This window comes from Tigriopus californicus, chromosome 11 (assembly GCF_007210705.1).
Source record: "Tigriopus californicus strain San Diego chromosome 11, Tcal_SD_v2.1, whole genome shotgun sequence".
Taxonomy (NCBI): domain Eukaryota; kingdom Metazoa; phylum Arthropoda; class Copepoda; order Harpacticoida; family Harpacticidae; genus Tigriopus; species Tigriopus californicus.
The window spans coordinates 13,344,483-13,364,882 of record NC_081450.1 but is presented as its reverse complement, the minus strand read 5'-3'; the positions used below and the strand labels follow the sequence as shown (position 1 = coordinate 13,364,882).

Below are 20,400 nucleotides of genomic sequence, written 5' to 3'. Positions count from 1 at the left end.
AATCGTTCGTTAGTCTTGTTTTCTTTTAATTTCTTGTGATTCTTACAAATATGCATGTAGAAAGAGCAGTATAAAAACATGCTTTTTGGGCATAACACACGTAACATGTTCAAAAGATTGGAACACTAGCAGAGCAAATCACATATTCTATTAATTGCCCTTGTTTAGCAACGCATCTCGAAAGTGTAGCAAAATGTATCCGAAATTGCAACGCAATGATGAGGCATTCGGAATTTCGTTTCAATCTCCCAACAAATTTGCTTCAATGTGGGCAACGTGACTACACCTTTACGTAATCGAGATAATTCCAACACCTCTTGAGGTCAGCCTGAACCCAGGCTTGTTACAGGTCCTTGGTTTCAGGTAAGTGTTTCCACGACATGGATGAAAATTGCAAATGGAGCCCCTTCAACGTTTCAGTATTAAATTGTGGTTGGACAGCTAGCTTTCTCTAACCCGTTTTTTGAAAGGTGCTAGAGGGGAGCAATTGCTCGGCAAGGGGTCGTATTAGGAGTTTCAGCTCAGAATTTGCACGCACCGTCAACGATTCAGATTTGTATCATAGTTGCCTTAGGAATTTTGACTACGAACGGAACTTTTTGACACCTAGCGACAGCTGAACCGAAAACATGCTCCCGTGATCGATCTATTTATGGAGTTATCTATGTTGCTTACCCACACTTTCAACCAATGACAGACCTTGTTTACATTTTGTTTCCATTTTGTGACGCAAGGCCGCTGAATTACGATGAACTACAATTAATCCATTTTTCTTCACTATAAATCATCGTGGATCGAGTGAGTTAAGTTCCATGATTACTGAAAATGGACACCTTGGTTCGCATGACTGGCGGGGATGCTGTCGTCTATGAAACATTTTCTATTTGGCAAACAATCTTTGAACATGTTCAAACCGAGAAATGTTTGTGATATGGGCAACAATGTTTGTGAAATGGCTAATTATTTGCCGAATTATTTGTCGTGTAGACGCACCATAATCTATTTGTAGTCAAAATTACTTTGGATGATAACCAATGTTGTATGTATGCCGTATTCAAATATCATTTTGATGTGAATGACTAGATGTACGTTTGTTTTGGCAGCTGTTTCAAGCTCGTGGATAATACTTTAGGAGCTATACATAAAGATGTATCACAATATTTGTGGAATTGGTCAAAGTTAAGTTACTTTCAAACTTGTTTGCTTCTAAATTGGGTACATTTGCAAGCAAGGATCATGCCATTACTTTTTTAGATCATTGAAAATTGTTTTGCATGTAGGTCAAGCATTTTGAGGAGCAACGGCCATTTTAGCCACTTACGAGTAGCGCCATTTTCTTCCCCCTTTCTGCCATGACATGGTAAATATTGTCAGAAATTCCTTCTAAGTCGATTTTTGCCTTTGCTGAGCAGGAGTCATAAGTTGATACTTTTGTGGCTTATCTGCTTGATCTCTTCAAAGAACCAGTTAAATTTCGCGTCGACCTAAATTATTGATTCAGATTGGTTGAAGCATAAGGCAAAGTGGTCAAGCCGTCAAGGGGATAAGCGACGAGAATACTCGCCATTGACTCCACCAGCATTATTCAACGGTCTCCCAAACAAAGTCTTGCTAGGGAAAGACCGGTTCATCATGGAATACATATTCTATTGGTGAATGTCAAGGTTGGAGGGTTGAGACACCACGAAAGGTTGGTTTTTTAAATGTGTGAAAATCAAAAAGTCTGAACGTTTTGCACAGCCGTAATAGACTAAAAGTTACAGTAGTGTTATTATTGAGTTGATTTGACCAGCCACTACTGAAAAATGTCTAAAAGAGTGGGTTAATAAGCCTGCGTTTTAAGACACAAGTGATGATGAATCAAAGACAAAGTGGCGTTTTATTGATACAATAAAAATACTAAACAGACAATAAGCAAGAAATTTAACAATCACAGTTTTTGTCCAAATACAACATCCTAAAATCGATTACTTTTTCCGCCGAGTATTCAGGACCTCTTGAAAGAAGCTCTCCATCAACAGTTGTTTTAAATCCTCAGTCATCATCTGTTTCATGGAAGATCTCTTGGTTTCATCCCTGGGAATGAATTCTAAAGCGCAAGGATCCGAGCAAACTCCACATTCCAATTTATATTCTTTGCGAGAGAAAGGTTTTCGAGCGCAAATGCACTTCTCATCGCCTGGAGATGCCTAAGAAAAGATAAATAGAATTGCCTTTAACTTCTGCACTTTCTAAAACACCATTAAAGCCAATTGCTCTTTACCTTACGACACACATCAATCCGGCTCATTTTACTTTGAACTCCACCTTCATTGATATCCGGGAGGTCCTTTTCATCTCCATCCTGAAGAATACTACTATCTAGGACTCCCGCTGGAATCTCGCAAGAAGCGTCTGGCCCCGAAGCCTCAAACCAATCGACAAATCGAAGGCTCTTGTCCCTTCGAAGCTCCTCGGTCCGATCCTTTTGTAATTTGATAGGCTGAATGTGACTTAACAGAGGATGTTGATGAGGTTGCCAAGCCATGGAGTGACACAAGTAAACCACTTGGGCTAGGATCACCAACACCACACCGACAACTTTCATGATCAAAAGAGCGAGTTGCTGGGATTGTGAGAGAATTGTGTTCACTTTGAAGCCCTGAGAGCTACTGAGTACGTTTAAGATCGTCGCGGGATGATCTTGAGATAAACTGTTGATCTTTGTCGTCGTCCCGGTGGTTGGCATATACGGCAGACAAATTCCGAACAGGACATCATCATGTCACACTCGACTAATTGCTCTCGATTTCACCTGGCAAGTGTCTTTCTTGTGCCTAAAGCACTCTTCAAGTCCTTAGCGCGTAGACCTTTGGCAGATAGCACTCCAACTTGGACGGTCGTGCTCCTTGAACACAACCATGCTCGAATTCCAGAGTACATGTAGACCTCTAAAGCAAGAGATGTATGCCGCCTACAATGGTGGACCTACATACAAGGAGTACTGTACACGTTCCACTTGGCCAAGAGATTGTCACTGAGTCGTGATCAGAAGAGGTCTAAGGAGACAGATTGACATACTCCTTTGAAGATCTTTTCCTTTGGCATGTTTAGCCTACAGAATACCTCTTCGATTGGGCGCGCAAGTCATGACAGGCGACAATAGTCTGTTGTCCCAAAGATGAAAGAAAGTAGGGGTTGTGGCGTTTACGTGTGTCTTGCCTGAGGGTTATCCTCGTTTCCAATTGTCTTGTGAGCATGTTTCGTACGAGGCCTCTCAAGGTCTCTAACCTTTTCAACGATAAATAAATCCTTCATCTTTACCACCGACCAAGCTGACCTTCCCCGAGTTCATCTAATGGATAGAGGCAAAAGACAGTTAGTTAGTTAGTGAGACTGCTTGCACTGATCATAAATCGTGAAAGGACAAACAACCATTTTGGTTACTCGAGGCAAATCCATGCTTGGCTTTGGGAAAAAGTTAGCAGTTCATATGAAGCAAGTCCAATGACACAATCACTCGATCGCATTGGTCAGTGGGGACAGAAAATGATGCACTAATTGAGATCAATTTGCCACACTGAGGGAGGGAAGGCAATAAGAAAACTCCAATTGGTCAAGAACGTGCGATGTGTTCATGGCCATCACGTGCATCTCTGAGAGTTTATGCAAAAAGTACGACTAAAGGTAGATAGCGATAAGGATGGTCATTGGGACAAGGATTCCACTCGCAGATAACAGTCGTGATCAAATTATTATTGTGTATGACCTCAGGAACAAGATGAATACTCAAGTTGTGCTGATCTTGTTCGTGCTTTTTGCTTTGACATCAGGGCAAAACCTCCGCGAAATTCATCTGAAAACCAATCAGGATGATGCCTCCGATGTTGGTGGCGAAAGGTAAGAATCTTCACTTGATTTATGTATCAAAAGATGGAAAAGACGAAAAATGAAATCATCTACCTAAGCCATTTAATATCGCCTGATAACAACTCTTTCTTAAATCAGGCGAAGTTCATTGAATGACTCTCCAATACTTCCTTTGAATAAAGTAAGTTACGGAAGGGTATGTTATTGTCGAGAACAAAAGTTTTGGAAGCAAGTAAATGGATTGTGTTTTCTGTCAAATTAGACTGATTGCAGGACAGTGCGATTACTTACCATAATTTTAAGCTCATTAGAACAATCAGAATACTTTATTTCAGTGACCTGGGATCAGTCTCATTTGAGAAGAACCTAATCAAATGTTTGAGATGAACCCAACCAAGTCAAATTGCAAAAACATCCTTGTAGTGACAATAACCTGCTTGTTATGTCAATCTGTACCTATAAAAACGCTTATAATATGCAGACACGTACTGTCATTTTGGGGTAACACACATTTTTTATTACATTCATAATTTGTCTGGTGCTAAAACTCTGGGCTTTTTATTACATTGATAAGACACTTTCAATCAATTCAATTCAAGTGAAATAACTTGAAATTTTATTATATAAACAATTATCTTTTTTTCGATCATTATTTCATAATGTATGGTAGCATCCCATTTAGATTTTGGGGGGGCTGAAATATTGTCGCCACAAAGTGACCTAGTATCACTAATTTGCCATGTAAAAATCCTCTCGGTATAGGTATTCTTGGTTTCACCGACGGGGTTGATAAGGAAAATCTTAGTATTTTGCCATCTTCAAAATCTATACTCATTTAATAATGACTTGTTTCCAAAATGTCAATTCTCGACCCAAATATCCTAGGCCACATTCCATTGGTTCATGGGCCAATTGGTCGATATTTCGGCAGGATATTGCGTCTAAGACGCGAAATCAAATGACAAATCGATATATAATCTTCAAGTAAAAATATATAACTGAGGGAAAAAATTGACAGAAATGCAGGTAAAATTTCATTTTTTAAATGCAAAACATCACTTAGATACTAATACGAAAACAGACGAATCAAACCTAAATTGAAAAGAGAAGCCATCAATTGGAGAAAAACCACTACGAAGTAATTTATTATTCGAAAAAAACAACACTTTGTTGGAATAGGAGCTGACACTTGGTGTACGTATACCTCTTAACCTTGCAAGACTAATACGTTCTCTCTCTCTCTGTCTTTGTCTATAATCTTGTCTCTCTTCTTATACTTGGTTTCCTAAGAAATAGAGGGTGTCTCTCTGAACATACCAACACTCAGGATGCAAATGAGGGCAAAAAGGCCGTGCTTCTGGACTTCTGATGCATTCTAGCTTGCTTTGAGATGATCTTGGAAGATTTGTACCAATTTGAAAGCTATGTCCAGAAAAGAAAATCCCAAGAATAGGCCCAAACTTCCTCCCACCGCAGAGATCATGGAGATCCCATCGTATACAAGGACTTCCTCTTCAATCAGTGTGTCGAGTGTTTCCAGAGTCAAGTAGACAGTTGTTTCTTGGCTTCCAATCATTTTCACGTCAGTCGTTGAAGCTGTATAATAGGCACGATTGCAATTGGGGGGACATTTTATATCTAACTTATTGTCAAACCAAGCATTCTCCTGAACCATGACCAACGTTTTGGTGTCATTGAAGGACGTGCAAATGGGTTTTTAAAGCGCCAGAGCAGACTGATCTGAAATGGAAGATAGTATGGACAGGTGTTTTGGGCAATCGTTCTCACGGACTTGGACTTACTTAAAGAAACGTCGAATATAGATGTGCAATGGTATGGTTCTCTTATACCATCCAAATATTCGTCACAACATTGATAATAATCTATATCGCTCCAATCCGACCGACAACTCATTTCAAATTCTTGAGGTTTGTAAAGCTTCTTGTAGACGTGCTTCCTGATCATGATATCAGTGAAAGTTCCGGGTGAAATGTCAAGAACAAACTTCTTGGTGCTAAACCAGAACTAAAAAGCACAATTAATAGCCACAGAAATATCTTGAAAGAAATATGATCAGCTTACTTGATTCACCAATAAAAGCTCCATTCCTGGTTCATGCAAAAATATTCTAAAGTGTCCATCTTGTCCTTTAAAAACATTTTTAAGCTTGATAAAAACAGGAGAGTTAGCTGTTCCGGGATACTTGTCGAGCAATACGGAAAAACATTTTCCTGTATGTCTTGTGTTAATCTCCTAGAATACCAAATTTCACAAGTTAATAATATTAGAACTCAAGATCAAGAGGTTTTCTTCGCCAAAATCTTTTGGGAGGTTCAGTTAGTGGGAGGGAGAAAATTGCAATAATGAAGTCTTTACAGCTAACATTTTTGATTGCGTTATCAATTCAATTATCAACTCAACTAAAATTGTTCGAATCAAAGCGGCTAAAAGGGACTAAAAACTATTGATGTGGTCAAATCAAATTTCAAATTCAAGGTCGACAGAAAGCGTGAAAAGTCCATCCTAAGGCAAAAGTTAAAAAGTAGCCCTGGTTTGAAGGAAGAAAAATCAGGGTTACTTTTTCAAAGATTACTAACGGGTTACGGACATTCCGCCAGTGATATCATAATCCATTGAAAACATAAATTGGTGGCCCTGGTAACAACCTCCCGTGATTATTAATTTGATCCTCATCAGTACTAAAACCGACCTTTTTGCCATTGTAACCTTACTTTGTAGTATTGAGTATCCTCCACATGCAAGGTCCTATTGAAATAAGTTATATTTTCAAATACTTCTTCAAAGGAGAACATTGATCGATCGAATAGATCCGTGTCGTTTTCAGAAGTAATGGGCCAACTATTGGTTTCGACGAACTCATTTGGATCTAACTGGTTACTGTTCCACGAATGCAGAGACAGACCCAGTTTAGAAAGCCGAGATAAGGTGGTGGGAGGATCAAGGCAGATGGAAAGCCGAGGAAAGTTCAAAAGGCCACTCTTGGGTGAAATCTTCCTAAGGGTGGAACACTTACATGAATCAGTGTCTTGGAACTCAATGAAGCAAAGTACGAGTGGGTTCTTAATACTTACGATGTGATGGTTGTGGTAGCTCCTTCGGAAAACTTGAAGAAAAGCTCCCAACCTTGCAAAAGGAATCCCACAAAGCATAGACAAAAGAAAAAGACACGTGCAACCTTAACGAACATGTTGGAACTACTGAAGAATTAAGTCATGGGTGTCACACCATTGGGACTCACTGAACCAATAGAAGAAAAATTGGGTAGTATTGGGTGGAGTAAGACATTAATTTACCATTCAATGTAAGTTCTTTGAAGATGAACGCTCTCAGGTTTACGCTCTCAAAAATCAATAGAATGCTAAAAATGGCACTCTTTGGAAACGTTAAAGGCGTAAAAAATATTTACCCATGAAGGTTGACCTCAATTTGGAAGCAAGGGACAGAGAGTTCGCATTAAAGTACACAGTTGTCCATTCGTTCGTCTAAAAAACACAACCAAGGCTTCGTCGCATTTTCATGCTCACATCTTTTGAGTTGGGGTTGATCCCTAAATTATTCATTCATAAAATGATTCGATGTAATGTACCAGATATCGCAATAGACAAATAATAAATTTAGGTTTCAAAGAAAAGTTTTAAGGCAAGACTAATATATATTTCTTCATTGAATCATTTTGGGGGTATGACACAGATCGTCATTTCTAAGAATGTTTTGATTTTACGGCATACACAATCAGTTCACAAAAAGTCTGAGACTCTTCGGGCGATAGTTAACATCTTTGATTCTTGTCCATGTATTACGAATTGCTACAAAATGAGACTGGCCCTACTTTTTTTTTTTGGTTTGGTTTTTCACGGGCTTATCTAACCGCTACAGGGAATGTAATCCCCAGTACTATTAAAATGAAAGGTTATAATTCGTCTATTTATTACCTTTCAATTTTTATAAGATATTTGGTCTACCAACGAATTTGAGTTGGCAGACCGAGCTAGGCCTTGAATGTAGGGTTGATCAGGAATGCTATCTAAAAATTGGTTCAAGTCTGACTTGAATGATGCTACCGGATCAACAAGGCCTACGCATTCCCTACAAATATCAGAGGGAAGCAAATTAAACAATGAAGGAGCCGGAGAAAGAAGAGATATGGACTTCATTGTTCGAACTATCTTGGATTCTCGAGAACTTGAAGATGCTCTCAAAACGCACGTTAAGCCTTTACGGTCACTAAAATTGACCCTAAAACCTGGGTTGGGACAAAGCTCATGGATACTTTTGAAGACGTACAGTATCAGATACTTTTCGTACCTTCTCTGAACACTGTACAGTCCCAACTTTTTTAGCCTCTCCCAATATGAGAGCTCTCTCATTCCTGTGATGTTCCTAGTGAAACATCTTTGGACTTGTTCGAGCTTTTGCAAACCTGCTGAACTCATTGGAGACCAAATGGGTGAGGCATATTCAAGATGTGGCTGGACAACCGACTTGTACAGAGTCAGCATCGTGATGCTATATCTGGACTTAAACGTGCGATATATCCAACCACACATTTGAAAAGCCTTACCCAACTTCAACTGGATACAGATACTTCAACAGTTCTGTAGAAATCTTAATAAAACAACTAAATCATAACTAATGCTCTCTCTCAAATATCACAAGAGGAAATGATATAAACTTGCCCAGATTTGCAATTCTTTAACACAGTACAAGGGAGCTAATTCAACCATGCTGTATAATGTTATGTGGTAAGCTCTGAGAGGGCATAACTTTTGAACCACCCAGTCAATTTGGCTGAAAATCGAAATCCGTAGTCAAAGTGACCTACTTGGTTAAACTAGGCCACTTAAAATAGGCAGCAACGCCTTCGCTCACGTCCGAAAAATTAATTATAGACCTCATCGTCGGCAGACATTCCAGATGATCATAATGACAGTTTTCCTCTAGTACCCTAAAATAGAGCCACATTGGAGCTTTTTGATTGACAATATTTCAAATTGGAATTTTGTTATATTAATTTTCAGTGGTATTTCTGTGGAGATGGTCAACCTTGACTTTCAACAATGTGAAGTAGGCAGCCTGGACAATTCTGTGGACAACTACAATCCTAACGAGGTTGATGTGTTCCATGATGAACAACTTGGTGCTTGTGCGGGATTTCCGATGCCTCAAGGGAAGTTGCCCATCTTGAAATTGCGTCATGTGGGTTCAGATGGTTGGCAAGGAGATTGGATTCGGTTCCTTTTGGATGATGGCACATATCTTGAATGTCCGGTGAACGCTTGGCTTGACGATGATCAAGTGGTGAACATTAAATGTCATGGAGAGCAGACTTGATATGGTTGAATCAGAGATTATGATTGCATCAATATATTCGTTGTTCTTACCTTTTCATTGAGTTTAATCCCCATCAAATATCAACGCACGAGGGTGGCAGTCTAAGATTTCTAGTAAATTTTTGCTTAAAAGGGTAAGAAAATGTCAATCTTGGGTTCAACTGAGTAATGGAAAACACAAGTTCTCTCTCACTGGATGTCAATTTTTGATAGTAACTTCGACTTGAAAATGCGATCTAATGCAGGAAAATATGTACTAAGTAGGAACTAAAGCATCTTTCTAATGCTTGTTCCCTTAGAAGATTGGTTAGCCCATGATTGGTGTTTGGTTAATGACATGTGGCTCGAAAAGTCGCAATAACATTAAATTAGTCTCGATGAGGCTCACGTACATGTTGAACCCTCTAAAGCAATTGGGAATTCCAGCTTATTTCCGGAAGCAGACTTCCTAGAAATTTGATCAACGGAATGGAAACATAGCACTTGTGGTCCGAAAATTGTCACAAATTTATACCGGGTGCTCGAAACGAAACGCGCAAAGAGACCATTTATATTGATAACAGGTGCGTTGGTTTTCAAACACCTTGGGTTGATTGTGAACGAGACATGCATTCATGGACACAGACCCACCATGACAACCTCTCAAGCATGGAGAACCTACGGAAACATAAAAGCGCACCAAATCAGAAAACCATCCACAGTCATTGCAGCATCATGAAGGGTTTTCTATCGATCGTTTTGTGCCTGGTTCTCCTGAATCTTGATCCAACTTTGGGTCGTCGAAGAGGAGGAGGAGGACAAAGGTTTCGAGGAGGTGGGGGAGGAGGCTTCTTTAGATCCTTGAGACCCTTTTTCGATGGGTTAAACCAATTTGAATTCTTTGAGGCCTCTGGCGAAGACGATACATGCGAAGAAGAGCCGGTAACAATTGCTGGGAGGGACGAAGAGACCGATGTCAATGAGGACGACGAAGGACAGATCGCACAATTCATTTCAAGAACAGCTGCATCCCAAATTTGTCTAGAGGTTTGTTTTTTGGTGGTTAATCATCTCTCTTGAAGGAATGAAAAAAAACAATGTTTTTTTCTATTACAGGCCGATGTTGGGGAAAGAAAGTGCATTTGTTACAAAAGCCGTTTGTCGTTCCGTTGTCGCTCAAACTATTGCTTGAAGTGCGGAAATTGTAACATGTTTTTCACCCCTGAAGAAATAGACAATGAGGCATTCATTGACGACCGATCCTTTGAGGAAAGCGGCGAATTTGAAGAATTTTCTCCTAAATCTACCGCTTCATCATCCGGAGCATTTGAAAAAAAATGATTGAAAACATTGATTTGGGCTAATAAAACAATTTTGCGAATGTTTTTAATGAGCAGAAAAAAAAGAACTCTTGCAGCACACAATTCAAAGAGGTATCAGTGTTTGGAACTGGTCTCACTGTAGGTGGCGCTTCCCGTGTCTCCTGCTGATACGGTAGAGTTACTCGCTTCCGTTTCCAATTCATGCTCTTCTAGTAATGGAACACCTGAGTAAAAAAGAAAAAAATCGTCAGATATAAACAAATGGTCATTAGTACTAATCTATATGAAGCGGTTCTATTTACTACCTTCAGTGTTGACGATCGAAGAGGTATCAAAAGATGCCAATGAGCCCGCCAAGGCTCGACAAGATGGGGTTTGACTGGTACTGGTTGAATTTGAGAATGTTTCACCGTTGGCTAAAGTTGTTTGCGTTTGAGTGTTTTCTGAGCTATACCCTCCCATAGTTTCAATGGACGCCGAAGCTGATCCTCCAGACGACGATCGGAGGCTGGTGGGTTGATGTTGTAACTGGTGGCCACCGCTTCTTGGCCATAGGTTAACGGAATGGTGTGAGACGGAGTCGCTCAAGGCATCATTCTCTCGTCTTCTTCTGTGGTGTCCTCCAGTGGAGGAGCGCGGGGGCCAGGCGTGAACTGAGTGTTGTGACAATGCATCCAAGTTATCAAATCGGTGATTGCTACCGCCACTAGGATGTTGCCTGGTCCTTCGAGTATGATGACCATTGGTTCCTCGACTGTTCCTTGTTGTTGTGGTCGAGATCCCGAGATGTCGATAACCAGAGTTCATGGACCCGTTCCCTCCGGCCTGAGCTGTGATGGTTGAGGTTGTTGTTAAAGGATTATCGTACTCATTATGAATCAAATGTGGAATGTAATGTGGTACGCCAGCCGAGTCTCGAAGAGCTTCCTCGTAGCTCGGCAGGGTTACTTGTTGGACCCCATCGGCAAAAGCGATCAAAGCCATTCGATCTTGCTCTTGTCGATTACGAAGAGTCTCTCGTTGACGAGAGCATTCTGGAGTGACTGTTACTGTTGTTGACCAATGGGCGGGACCAGATGGAGAAGGGGCGTGCCCTCCTTTCCTCCGGCAAAGAATGACCATACAAATTGTTGTCATGACGGCAATCCCGGAGCAAGCGATGGAAATGGACACTAGGATGGGGATCAGGGGCATCTCTGAACCGTCTGACGTGTTCCATCCTGGGTCTGAAAAACACCGCATTGTTGAAAGCAGATTGTAACGATTGGAAAATATCTTAATCATATGAATTACAAGGCGAGATTGAAAAAATGTTGGCACAAGTGTCTGCCTATACGACATCACACTTCATATTCATGAAGCGTATAATTCACGGACACTTTGAACGCACAACGTGGTTATCTCTTTTTCGAGTTTGTTTAGTTCTTTTCAGTTCTCTAAATCACGAGTAATCGAATTCACGTTCAAAGCTTGAGATAAAGGCTTCGACGTAAAAAGCCACTACCAACTTCAGTACTAGATACAAATACAGTCCAATAGGATGAAGTTTATGTTTTTCCTGGGTCTTTTGGCATTTGGCCATGTTTCAGCGAACCAAGTTCCAGTGTTCCAATTCGAAACACTTTTATATAATATGGAGCACGATCGCAGCGAGTTTGTTCAGGAAGCCGTGAAAAATGTGGGAGCTTTCATCATTTCTGGCCTGCCTAATAGTGAAGAATACACCCTAGCCTTAGAGCACCTCCAAACCGATGCACGAAACTGTTTGGACACGTCTAAAAATGTGGTCAAGGCTAATTATGGAACTGTGGAACGAATCACCAGTGCACTCTTCAGTGAGGATGAGACCACTGCCCATCCTGAATGTTTGAACACACAGGCTATTGAAAGTGGCTTCAACGAGGTTGGAATACTGGTCAAGAATTTGATTGGCATGATCAACGAGGAATTGCCGTTTTACTACGAGGACAGAGACACCCGAACTTTGGCTCGAACTTATTTGTCTAACGCCCCTTATTTGGACCATGTTCATCTTTACAAGCAAATTGAGGATCCCTCCCAAGAATTTGGAACATTACCCCTACACCAAGATAATGGTCTTTTTCTTCTGGTTACACCCTCTAAGATTCAACCTTTGATGATAAAGGACAACCAAGGGAACATGTTAACTGCTAATGAAGGAGATGTGATCGTGGTATTTGGTCGGGCTATGGATGAATGGTTGTTCCAAAACGAGCTCACTCAAAGATTCCAAGCTGCTCCTCATGGTGTTCCAGCCATGGTCAAAGGTGAAGACCGTGTGGTCTACGCCCGCATGTATGTGGCTCCCACCAAGGCTGTCCCTGACTTCGCACCCAAGTATGAATGTCTGCATTAACCCATGTGAGGTCATAGTAAACATCAATGTTAACCTTGTGCTCGTATTCCAGCACCAAAACGTTTGGAGCCATTTTCTACGACAATGGCCCCGCAGCTCAACACGTGTCGGATCTTTGTTCATCCGGGGGCGAATTCATTCAAGCAACCCGCGACATGTGTCCCGAGGGCACTGAATATTGCTGGATGGCTTGTTTGCCCATTTCTGAAGGGTGTCCTTTGGAGAATCAGCAATGCAATAATTCAGGGGGAGAATCGTGCTGTCTGGAAGGGCAAACCACCGCTGATGGATGTTTGGACATGGATACGTCTTGCACTTGGGCGTGTGCCACTAAAGATGTGTAAATATACCAATTCATTGATTGCTTACCATAAAGGTCTTCTCTAACACATTCCGGAAGTTCGTTGGGCATCCAGCAACCGGTCGCATGGCATTTCAAAAGCTTGGATCCCTTCATTCTGTAGCCGAAATGACATTGGTAGAGCACCTCAGAGAGCACATGATAGGCGTCATCAGGATTCGAGGTCATGAAGCCATGGCTGATGATGGGAGGTCTTTCGCAATAGTCAAACGGGACTGAAAAGATTTCTTATCGAATGCATCAAGCACTTGATGAGGTTTTATCAATTCAGACTTACCACACGTGGGCTTCCTTCCTATCCATTGACCAGCATGACAGGTCCGTCTGGTCGGTAGACAGGGTGTTCGGGAATCCCGGTAACCCACCCTGCAACTGTATTCTAAGACTGTTCCATGGATGGCACCATTGGAGGTGAGCCATCCCTCTATTCTTTCGAAATCAGTATAAGGTATCAACGGAGGGCTGGGACACATGACTTGTTCCAAAGGGTCTGAGAACAACAAAAGGTATGTTGATTGATACGCGACTCTTTTCCAAAACACATTTGCTATGAACTACCGTTGGTGTTGCTGACATCGATGCCCATGCAAACGGGTGGGACTTTGGGCGACCACTCCCCATCCGACATGCATCGGTAGATATCCTTTCCTTGAAAGCTCTTCAACGTGTACCCTTCCTTGCAATGATACCGGGCGATGTTGCCTCTTTCGTACTGATTCATTCTAGAAGATGCCTTGGGCAAAGCTAAGGGCGTTTCGGATCCCCGGTCCGTGTAGTAGTACCCATTATTGATGGAGGGCGGAGCTGGGCAGTACTCCCTAACCAAGGATGATTGGGCCTCCGAGATGCAAGCCGGCAAGGCCCCGCCCCACTTCCCCCGGGTACATACACGTTTCCCAGCCGATAAGGGAACCAGTAGATAGGAAGGCTTGCAATGATAGAGAGCCACTGAACCCGGTTTATAGAGACCATTCTGCCCGATACGCATCCCGTTGATTTCAAGACTTCCATTCTCGATGGCTGGGATGGAGCTGTCAGGAAATGGGCATCCCTTTTCTGAAAAAGGTATTAATTCTTGAACGTTTGACACATTATTAAGGGTCACGGTAGGGGGATTTATTAAATTTGCCATGCTAGTTTTAATTGACTTCGTTAACAAATGCATTACGAATGCTATTACCTTATCTAATCGAATGTATTTATTTGCCCTTACTTGAGAGACTTGATCAACAGACTTTTTGTCCTATTTATGAGCTATTGACAGTGATAGAGAGTTCAATTTGAAATTCGTTTGATATTGCAAAAATGATGCATATTTTACTTGTATGTTTAAGTTAGAATTATACAGTGTCAATCTTTTCGTTTGAATTAAAAATAGGTCATAAACTTATTCCAAGTATGAACTAATGCCCTCCATCTTCAATATTTGTTGACATGGTTTTCATTTCAACATTTCAAATTGGTAGAACACTCAATCTTATTTTTTGAATACGTAAACCATTCCAAACCAAATGGAAATTTCTTCAAAATAAGCAAAATATGTAACCGTCACATTTCACAGAGGTCACCCACGGTGGTCCTTTATCCTACTTTTTCGTCTTTTCTGTGTATACCAATACACGTATGCACGAGCTTCTAGAATTAGTTATGGACTGTGAACGGGCCTCTCGCCCAATCTGCATTCAACTCTGAGCCACCTTTTTGAGTATCGTAATGAAATAAGGCACTCCAATCTCGTCAATTAACGGCAAGTTATTTGTTTTCATTAGTGATTGGTAAAATAGTTTATTTCGAAGTTTTGTCGCCAAAAGAATAAGCCGAAAATTCAAATTCTTTGCAGTGATTATCTCATAACTTAGGTGTGATTGTGATCCTGTGAAGTACTAATTTTGCATGAGAGGAAAAAAAATATTTCCGGTCGCAATCCTCATCGTTAGAGGCTCGTGAACTGTAACATGAAATCATACTAACATACATATATACCTTTCATCTTAAATTGTTGGTATTCCAAATGGCGAAAAGGAAGTTCGCAAAAAGAAATAAAAAAAATCCGGTTATATGTTTTGTACTTACCTCTACAAGATGGAAACTGGGAATGATCCGATGAGTCCCAGCTGCCATCTTCCTTACAAATAATCTTGGCCGTCAAAGATGGGGTCCTCAATTGGTAACCTTCATCGCAAAGGACCTGAGCTTCCTCGCCTGAACGATAACGAACGCTCTCGCCCGTTTCCAATCGGCCGTTGATTATATGGGGATGATTGCACGTAATTGGCTTGCAAGTAGGCGTGGTGACTCCCTCATGCTCGGAATACCACCGTCCATATCGACATTCAACCGTGGGTGGTCCTACCAAGTGGTAACCCTGGAAGCAGGCATAACGCGAGATGGAAGACTTGCCGTCCCAATCCGTCACCCCATGGGCAATACTTTCCGGTTGAAAGCAAGGTGGTCCTAGAACATCAAGCATGTCTGGTATTCAGTATTGAGTCTATGGGCCATGTCCAAATGCTCGATTCCTACCTTCTGATCGGATTTTCGATTCTTGGGGGGTTCTAGCTAAACCATGGAAATCTTGCTGGCTTAGACGTTCATTTCCGGTTCCGGTCACAGACCAAGCCAATCCCCAAGACACCAATACCAGGACTTTTAGCTTCATTGAGGCATCATACATTCTTTCATTGGGAACATATTCGAAACAGATCTTTGAGCTGACTGCGTTTCATTTGGTCCCCTTTGTGGAACATCGCCCTTGTTCCAACAGGGTTCCAATTTCTAGGTTGCCTTGGGGAAAACAGTATTAAGTGTCTTGAAAGTCAAATCAAGATGTAGTAATTAAATATTTGCATTGATAGGTTTGTTTCAAACTCCGTGGCTTCCGTTAATGATTGAGAATTATTGGCTCAAAAATGAACCCTGAAAATTGGAACATTTTGGTTGATTGGTTGCTTTTTGAGTTGAATCAGAACATGCGAATCCTTGATAGAAAAACCATCATAGAACTTTTTGTCCGGCACAATAGATGGTTTTGTCTTTTTGATAGATTGACATTGAAGTTTCGAAGGCCATATTCAATGGGTTAATTATCGCCCTGAAATCGAAAATATTTATCTAAAAGCAATCTCTTACTCAAAATATCCATTATACATGCTTTCGCCGTTTGAGAAGCCATTGAGTTTCTTTGAAATTATTTTAGACCCCAACTATTAATGCTGAGATGTTTCATATTATGTAACAAATCACATTTCCTACATTTCTTGACTCTATTTTTAGACTAGGGGCTGGTGATTGTCTGCCTATTCAGCCATTTTAAAGGGCCATCGTTACTTGCAGCGTGACTGAAGCTTGTTCTATATGTATGATTATAGCAGTTAAGGAGTAGTTGCAACGCAAATGACCAGATACAAGAAAAACTTGTCCCAATTTAATGCATAGTATATCAATATCATCTTTTTGCACACATTTCTGAATGCCTGAATAATGACAAGCCAGAGGCCATAACTTTGCGGTTTCCTCAAGTGTTTAAGAGTATAAACGTCAATTCCACAAGAGATACTACCACCTGTTTTGGATCAAGGAAAGGACATTGTGTTTTTTGAATCCAGTAATAAGTCAGATGAAAATATCCAATTTGATTGGAAACGGGATTAACTCGTGCTTTTTCATTTAATCTATATCCTCTGTCTATTTTTTGGTCACCCTAAATGAACGTCAGCAACGTTTGGACGCTGGCTGGACTTTTGATTAAGAAATAATTAGATTGGATACGGCTTGATTTTTACCTTAAAATGAAAATGTCACCATAATATCACCTTTTCATAACCCAAAAAGGCTCATTTTGAATTGAAATTGAGTGGTATATTTCATAAGTTGTATCATATCCTACCACACCTTCACATCGATAGTTTTATATCTCATATCCCCATCAAAGCCTGCCAGTTATCTAGGATCGTGCCTCAATGGATCCTTTTAAGCGCTGCCAAATATTCTCCACGGAGGCCATAGTTTTCAAAAGTGGCTATTGCCATTTCATACGCCAGTATTGGGGATTGAGATAAGTTTTCTGACTATGATTCGAAACCTCAATTTCACACATGATCCATGAACGAACTATAATGTTACGTTTCAATAGTACTGGGGATTGCATTCCCCGTAGCGGTTAGAAAAGCCCGTGAGAAAACAGACAAACAAAGGTTGCCCAGGCCAAATAGGCTCTAAAATGGCTAGTGGTTAATCCCCCTTCCACTTAAATAGTGCGACCAAATCTTTAGTACGACTGCCCATGGCTCCTTTTGCGCTCGAATTTGGCCAGTACCGGGGCTACAAACTTGGCCACACTGATCCTCAGCTCGAGCTTTAAAGGGAACAAAGTGAGAAGACCAACGGTGTCTCTGTTGCAATTTTGAAACTGGATCAGTGGATCAGCCTGGATTGGCTGGGCTCGTGTTTGAGGCGTGCCACGGAAACAGGCCAACATGAGCTCCTATCACGAGGATCCTGTGGATCGCTATACAGCCCCGGCGGCCCCTCGCTTATCTTCGGGCCATAGTCCCCATTTTTCGGCCGGCGGATCCTCGGGTGGGTAATGCATTCAATGCCGGCATCCCACTGGTCTTGATCATGATGATGATGATGATGATGAAAGATTGATTGACCAGAATGGTGGCCAATAGGCTCAGACCGTGAATATAGCTCTAGGCATTATCCATCCAGAGATGGGAGCAGAGTCGCACTCCCAGCATTGATACATAGACACATTGAGGTGATTGGCCGTCCAAAATCCGGTGCCCAGGTCTAAAATATTACAAGGATGACTTTAAAGTGCCCCTCTGCTCTAATCTTGGGATGAATAATGTCTACAGAATATAACCCTGAATTGAAAATGCTCTGTGAAGTTTTGACGGAAGTACCTAAAGACATCGTGGCAATTTTCGAGTGCGCCAAATCATAAGAGACAACTTTGGCTTTTTTGCTTTATCCGTGGACTTCTAGAGATGTGGACTGTGAACGGAAGCAAAAATGTCATACATTCTAAACCGTTCACTTTATTCCAAATAAGCACTTCATACCAACACAAGTTCTGGTTGAATAGACGAACTTGGCCAAATTTGAGCCCAAACCTATACTTGAGGAACTCACGAGACATGGTCCAAGTCATGGAGTAAAGACCACTTAAAACTCGAATTTTCGGCCTCCTTTTGGTCAGCTGCATAAGCTTTTGGCAACATAACTTTGAAACAAACCATTTTACAAGTAAATACTATAAAGAGGATTTGCCTTCAATTGAGGAGAATTAGGTTTATACACTATATTTCCAAACGGGGCTCGGAGTCGCTATGAGCACGAGCAGGCCGATTTGGCGGGAAGCTTGTTCACTGTCCATATTTCTAGAAGTTCGTGCTTTGTCAAATTCAAGGCCACATCAAAAACTTGCATGCCTAGACGCAAAATAAAAACGTCAATTTTCCAAAGCTTAATCAATGAATATTTGGAACACTCTTTGAAAGCGCTTGCTTAGAAATTATAATGGGATCTAATTTACTGCTTCTTAGTTATGTCGGATTTTATGGTCCAATTTTAGTAGTTTTTAGCACCAAAATGCCCCGGTTATATCTTATCTTGAATTCCCCCAAAAATGTGTTTTTAATATTACAGAGAAAAATATTGTTTTCCTTATTCTTTCATACTCTTAAAATGCTGTTTTCTGTCACTTAACAACGCACTTATAGCGTATTTTTTGAAATATGTTTTATAATCACGAAAAGGATACTTAATCACCCATAAAACTTGAATTGTGAACACAAAACATGTAAAAAGTAATCTTAAAGATTCGGGATTTTCTTGATGACGTTTGAAACTGATAAAAAGCGGCTTTTCTGAAGGTTCATTGATTTTTGTGAAATTTGCAATGAAAGTTCAACTCCGTGTGCCCTCAATAGCTCTAAAATATTGTTTCGAAAGTTTGTAGTTTTATAACGTATTGAGTACGGTTAAACATGATTTTGAGCTATTTGAAATTATGCAAGAAAGAAAATCATTCACTTTTGTGATATTAAAAGTTCGCTTTTTTTTTTGAACTTTAAATTGAGATGTAACCGGGGCATTTTGCAGTTGAAAACAAAAAATTGATCATTACATCCCATATCACCAATTAGCAATTAATTTGATCGTATCATGATTTCCATGTAAGTGCTCTCTAAGTGTGTTCCCAATGTTCATTGATTAGGTTTTTGAAAATTTTCGTTTTTATAAGGTTTTTATGCATTTCTTTAAATGCATTTGGATATTTCTGTGGAAACTTGATAGGGCTATTTGAATGAACACCGATAATATTTGAACATGGACGGGGAGACATTGTGGAAGTGAGTGAACGCATTGCCTTGTCCTTCCATTGAAACAGACCGGAAGTTGATACTTTTACGTTTTGTAATTTTCACCACGGGATCAAAAGTTATGCCCTCTTTAAGAGCGCTACATAAACATGAATGCGGCCAATTACCGCAAGAAAAACACCTTATTTATTTTGTGTAGCGTTAAGTAGTGAGCTTTGGGGAGACATCACTTGTGGCCAAGTCATTCGATCGACCTGAAAATTAATAAAGATGGTTGCCGTGACCTGAGCCCAGTTTTTTAAAAGCCAGGGAGTGAATCTTAGATCGAGAAAAGATCCAACTTATGTAGTTTAATAATAAGACCTTTTTTTCGATCTAAGCTTCACTCCTTGGCATTAAGAAACTGGGCTCTGGAGTCAGTCTCACTTGAAAAGGCTCGTTATGCGTTGGCATGATTCTGAGATGTCAACTCTCGACCCAATCCTCGCCGTCCATATTCCAGTGGTTCATGTCCAGGCCCAATCAAGCGGCTGATAAGTAATATTTCATGCTTACTGCGATATGCATCAATCCAGTAGTAATCACTTAGCTTGAAGCAAAATGAAGAGGGAATTGAATCAATCCATTGACTGCTCTGTTAGAGTGGCGATTTAACCTGGATGGTTTTAAAACGAAATCTCGAAAACAGAAGGGAAATCTGAAGCCAGAAATACGTTCACACCTGTTACTGATGTAATTAATCTGCCTTCGCAGGCAGATTGTAATCCAGTAGTGTTGCGATTGCAATATTTGGTCCCTGTTTGGTTTTTGGGTCAAAAAATGCACCCCC

At 40.7% G+C, this 20,400-nt stretch overlaps 6 protein-coding genes across 7 annotated transcripts in view; 3 read left to right on the top strand and 3 right to left on the bottom strand.

Moving 5' to 3' along the window:
- Window positions 1-1,860: 1,860 nt before the first annotated feature.
- LOC131890203 (uncharacterized) lies at window positions 1,861-3,698 on the bottom strand. 2 transcript variants are annotated; one of them, XM_059239509.1, is made up of 3 exons: window positions 3,415-3,698; window positions 2,264-3,334; window positions 1,861-2,189 (listed from the first exon to the last, which is right to left on the bottom strand). In XM_059239509.1, the coding sequence occupies exons 2-3, from the start codon at window positions 2,726-2,728 to the stop codon at window positions 1,968-1,970; spliced, it is 687 nt and encodes a 228-aa protein (XP_059095492.1). In that variant the 5' UTR covers window positions 2,729-3,334; window positions 3,415-3,698; the 3' UTR covers window positions 1,861-1,967. The 2 variants fall into 2 exon arrangements, with proteins under 2 accessions (XP_059095492.1, XP_059095491.1); XM_059239508.1 differs by having other exon boundaries at window positions 2,264-3,698.
- Window positions 3,699-4,975: 1,277 nt separating this feature from the next.
- On the bottom strand, window positions 4,976-7,063 carry LOC131890201 (uncharacterized). The gene is made up of 5 exons (XM_059239507.1): window positions 6,942-7,063; window positions 6,582-6,864; window positions 5,932-6,102; window positions 5,652-5,874; window positions 4,976-5,589 (listed from the first exon to the last, which is right to left on the bottom strand). Exons 1-5 carry the CDS (start codon window positions 7,055-7,057, stop codon window positions 5,567-5,569), a joined length of 816 nt encoding a protein of 271 aa, XP_059095490.1. The 5' UTR covers window positions 7,058-7,063; the 3' UTR covers window positions 4,976-5,566.
- Window positions 7,064-9,867: 2,804 nt separating this feature from the next.
- LOC131890204 (uncharacterized) lies at window positions 9,868-10,564 on the top strand. Its single transcript, XM_059239510.1, has 2 exons — window positions 9,868-10,226; window positions 10,296-10,564. Exons 1-2 carry the CDS (start codon window positions 9,915-9,917, stop codon window positions 10,518-10,520), a joined length of 537 nt encoding a protein of 178 aa, XP_059095493.1. The 5' UTR covers window positions 9,868-9,914; the 3' UTR covers window positions 10,521-10,564.
- On the bottom strand, window positions 10,534-16,008 carry LOC131890194 (CUB and sushi domain-containing protein 3-like). Its single transcript, XM_059239497.1, has 7 exons — window positions 15,763-16,008; window positions 15,313-15,693; window positions 13,798-14,295; window positions 13,517-13,729; window positions 13,248-13,454; window positions 10,807-11,727; window positions 10,534-10,725 (listed from the first exon to the last, which is right to left on the bottom strand). The coding sequence occupies exons 1-7, from the start codon at window positions 15,911-15,913 to the stop codon at window positions 10,616-10,618; spliced, it is 2,481 nt and encodes an 826-aa protein (XP_059095480.1). The 5' UTR covers window positions 15,914-16,008; the 3' UTR covers window positions 10,534-10,615.
- Window positions 11,940-13,269, top strand: LOC131890199 (uncharacterized). Its single transcript, XM_059239505.1, has 2 exons — window positions 11,940-12,859; window positions 12,931-13,269. The coding sequence occupies exons 1-2, from the start codon at window positions 12,042-12,044 to the stop codon at window positions 13,220-13,222; spliced, it is 1,110 nt and encodes a 369-aa protein (XP_059095488.1). The 5' UTR covers window positions 11,940-12,041; the 3' UTR covers window positions 13,223-13,269.
- Window positions 16,009-17,584: 1,576 nt separating the features above from the next.
- Window positions 17,585-20,400, top strand: part of LOC131890192 (serine/threonine-protein kinase PRP4 homolog) — a 7,398-nt gene continuing 4,582 nt past the window's right edge. The window contains exon 1 of the mRNA XM_059239495.1: window positions 17,585-17,817. Within this exon, the coding sequence (XP_059095478.1) occupies window positions 17,715-17,817 (103 nt within the window). The 5' untranslated portion in view covers window positions 17,585-17,714. The remainder of the gene's footprint in view (window positions 17,818-20,400) is intronic.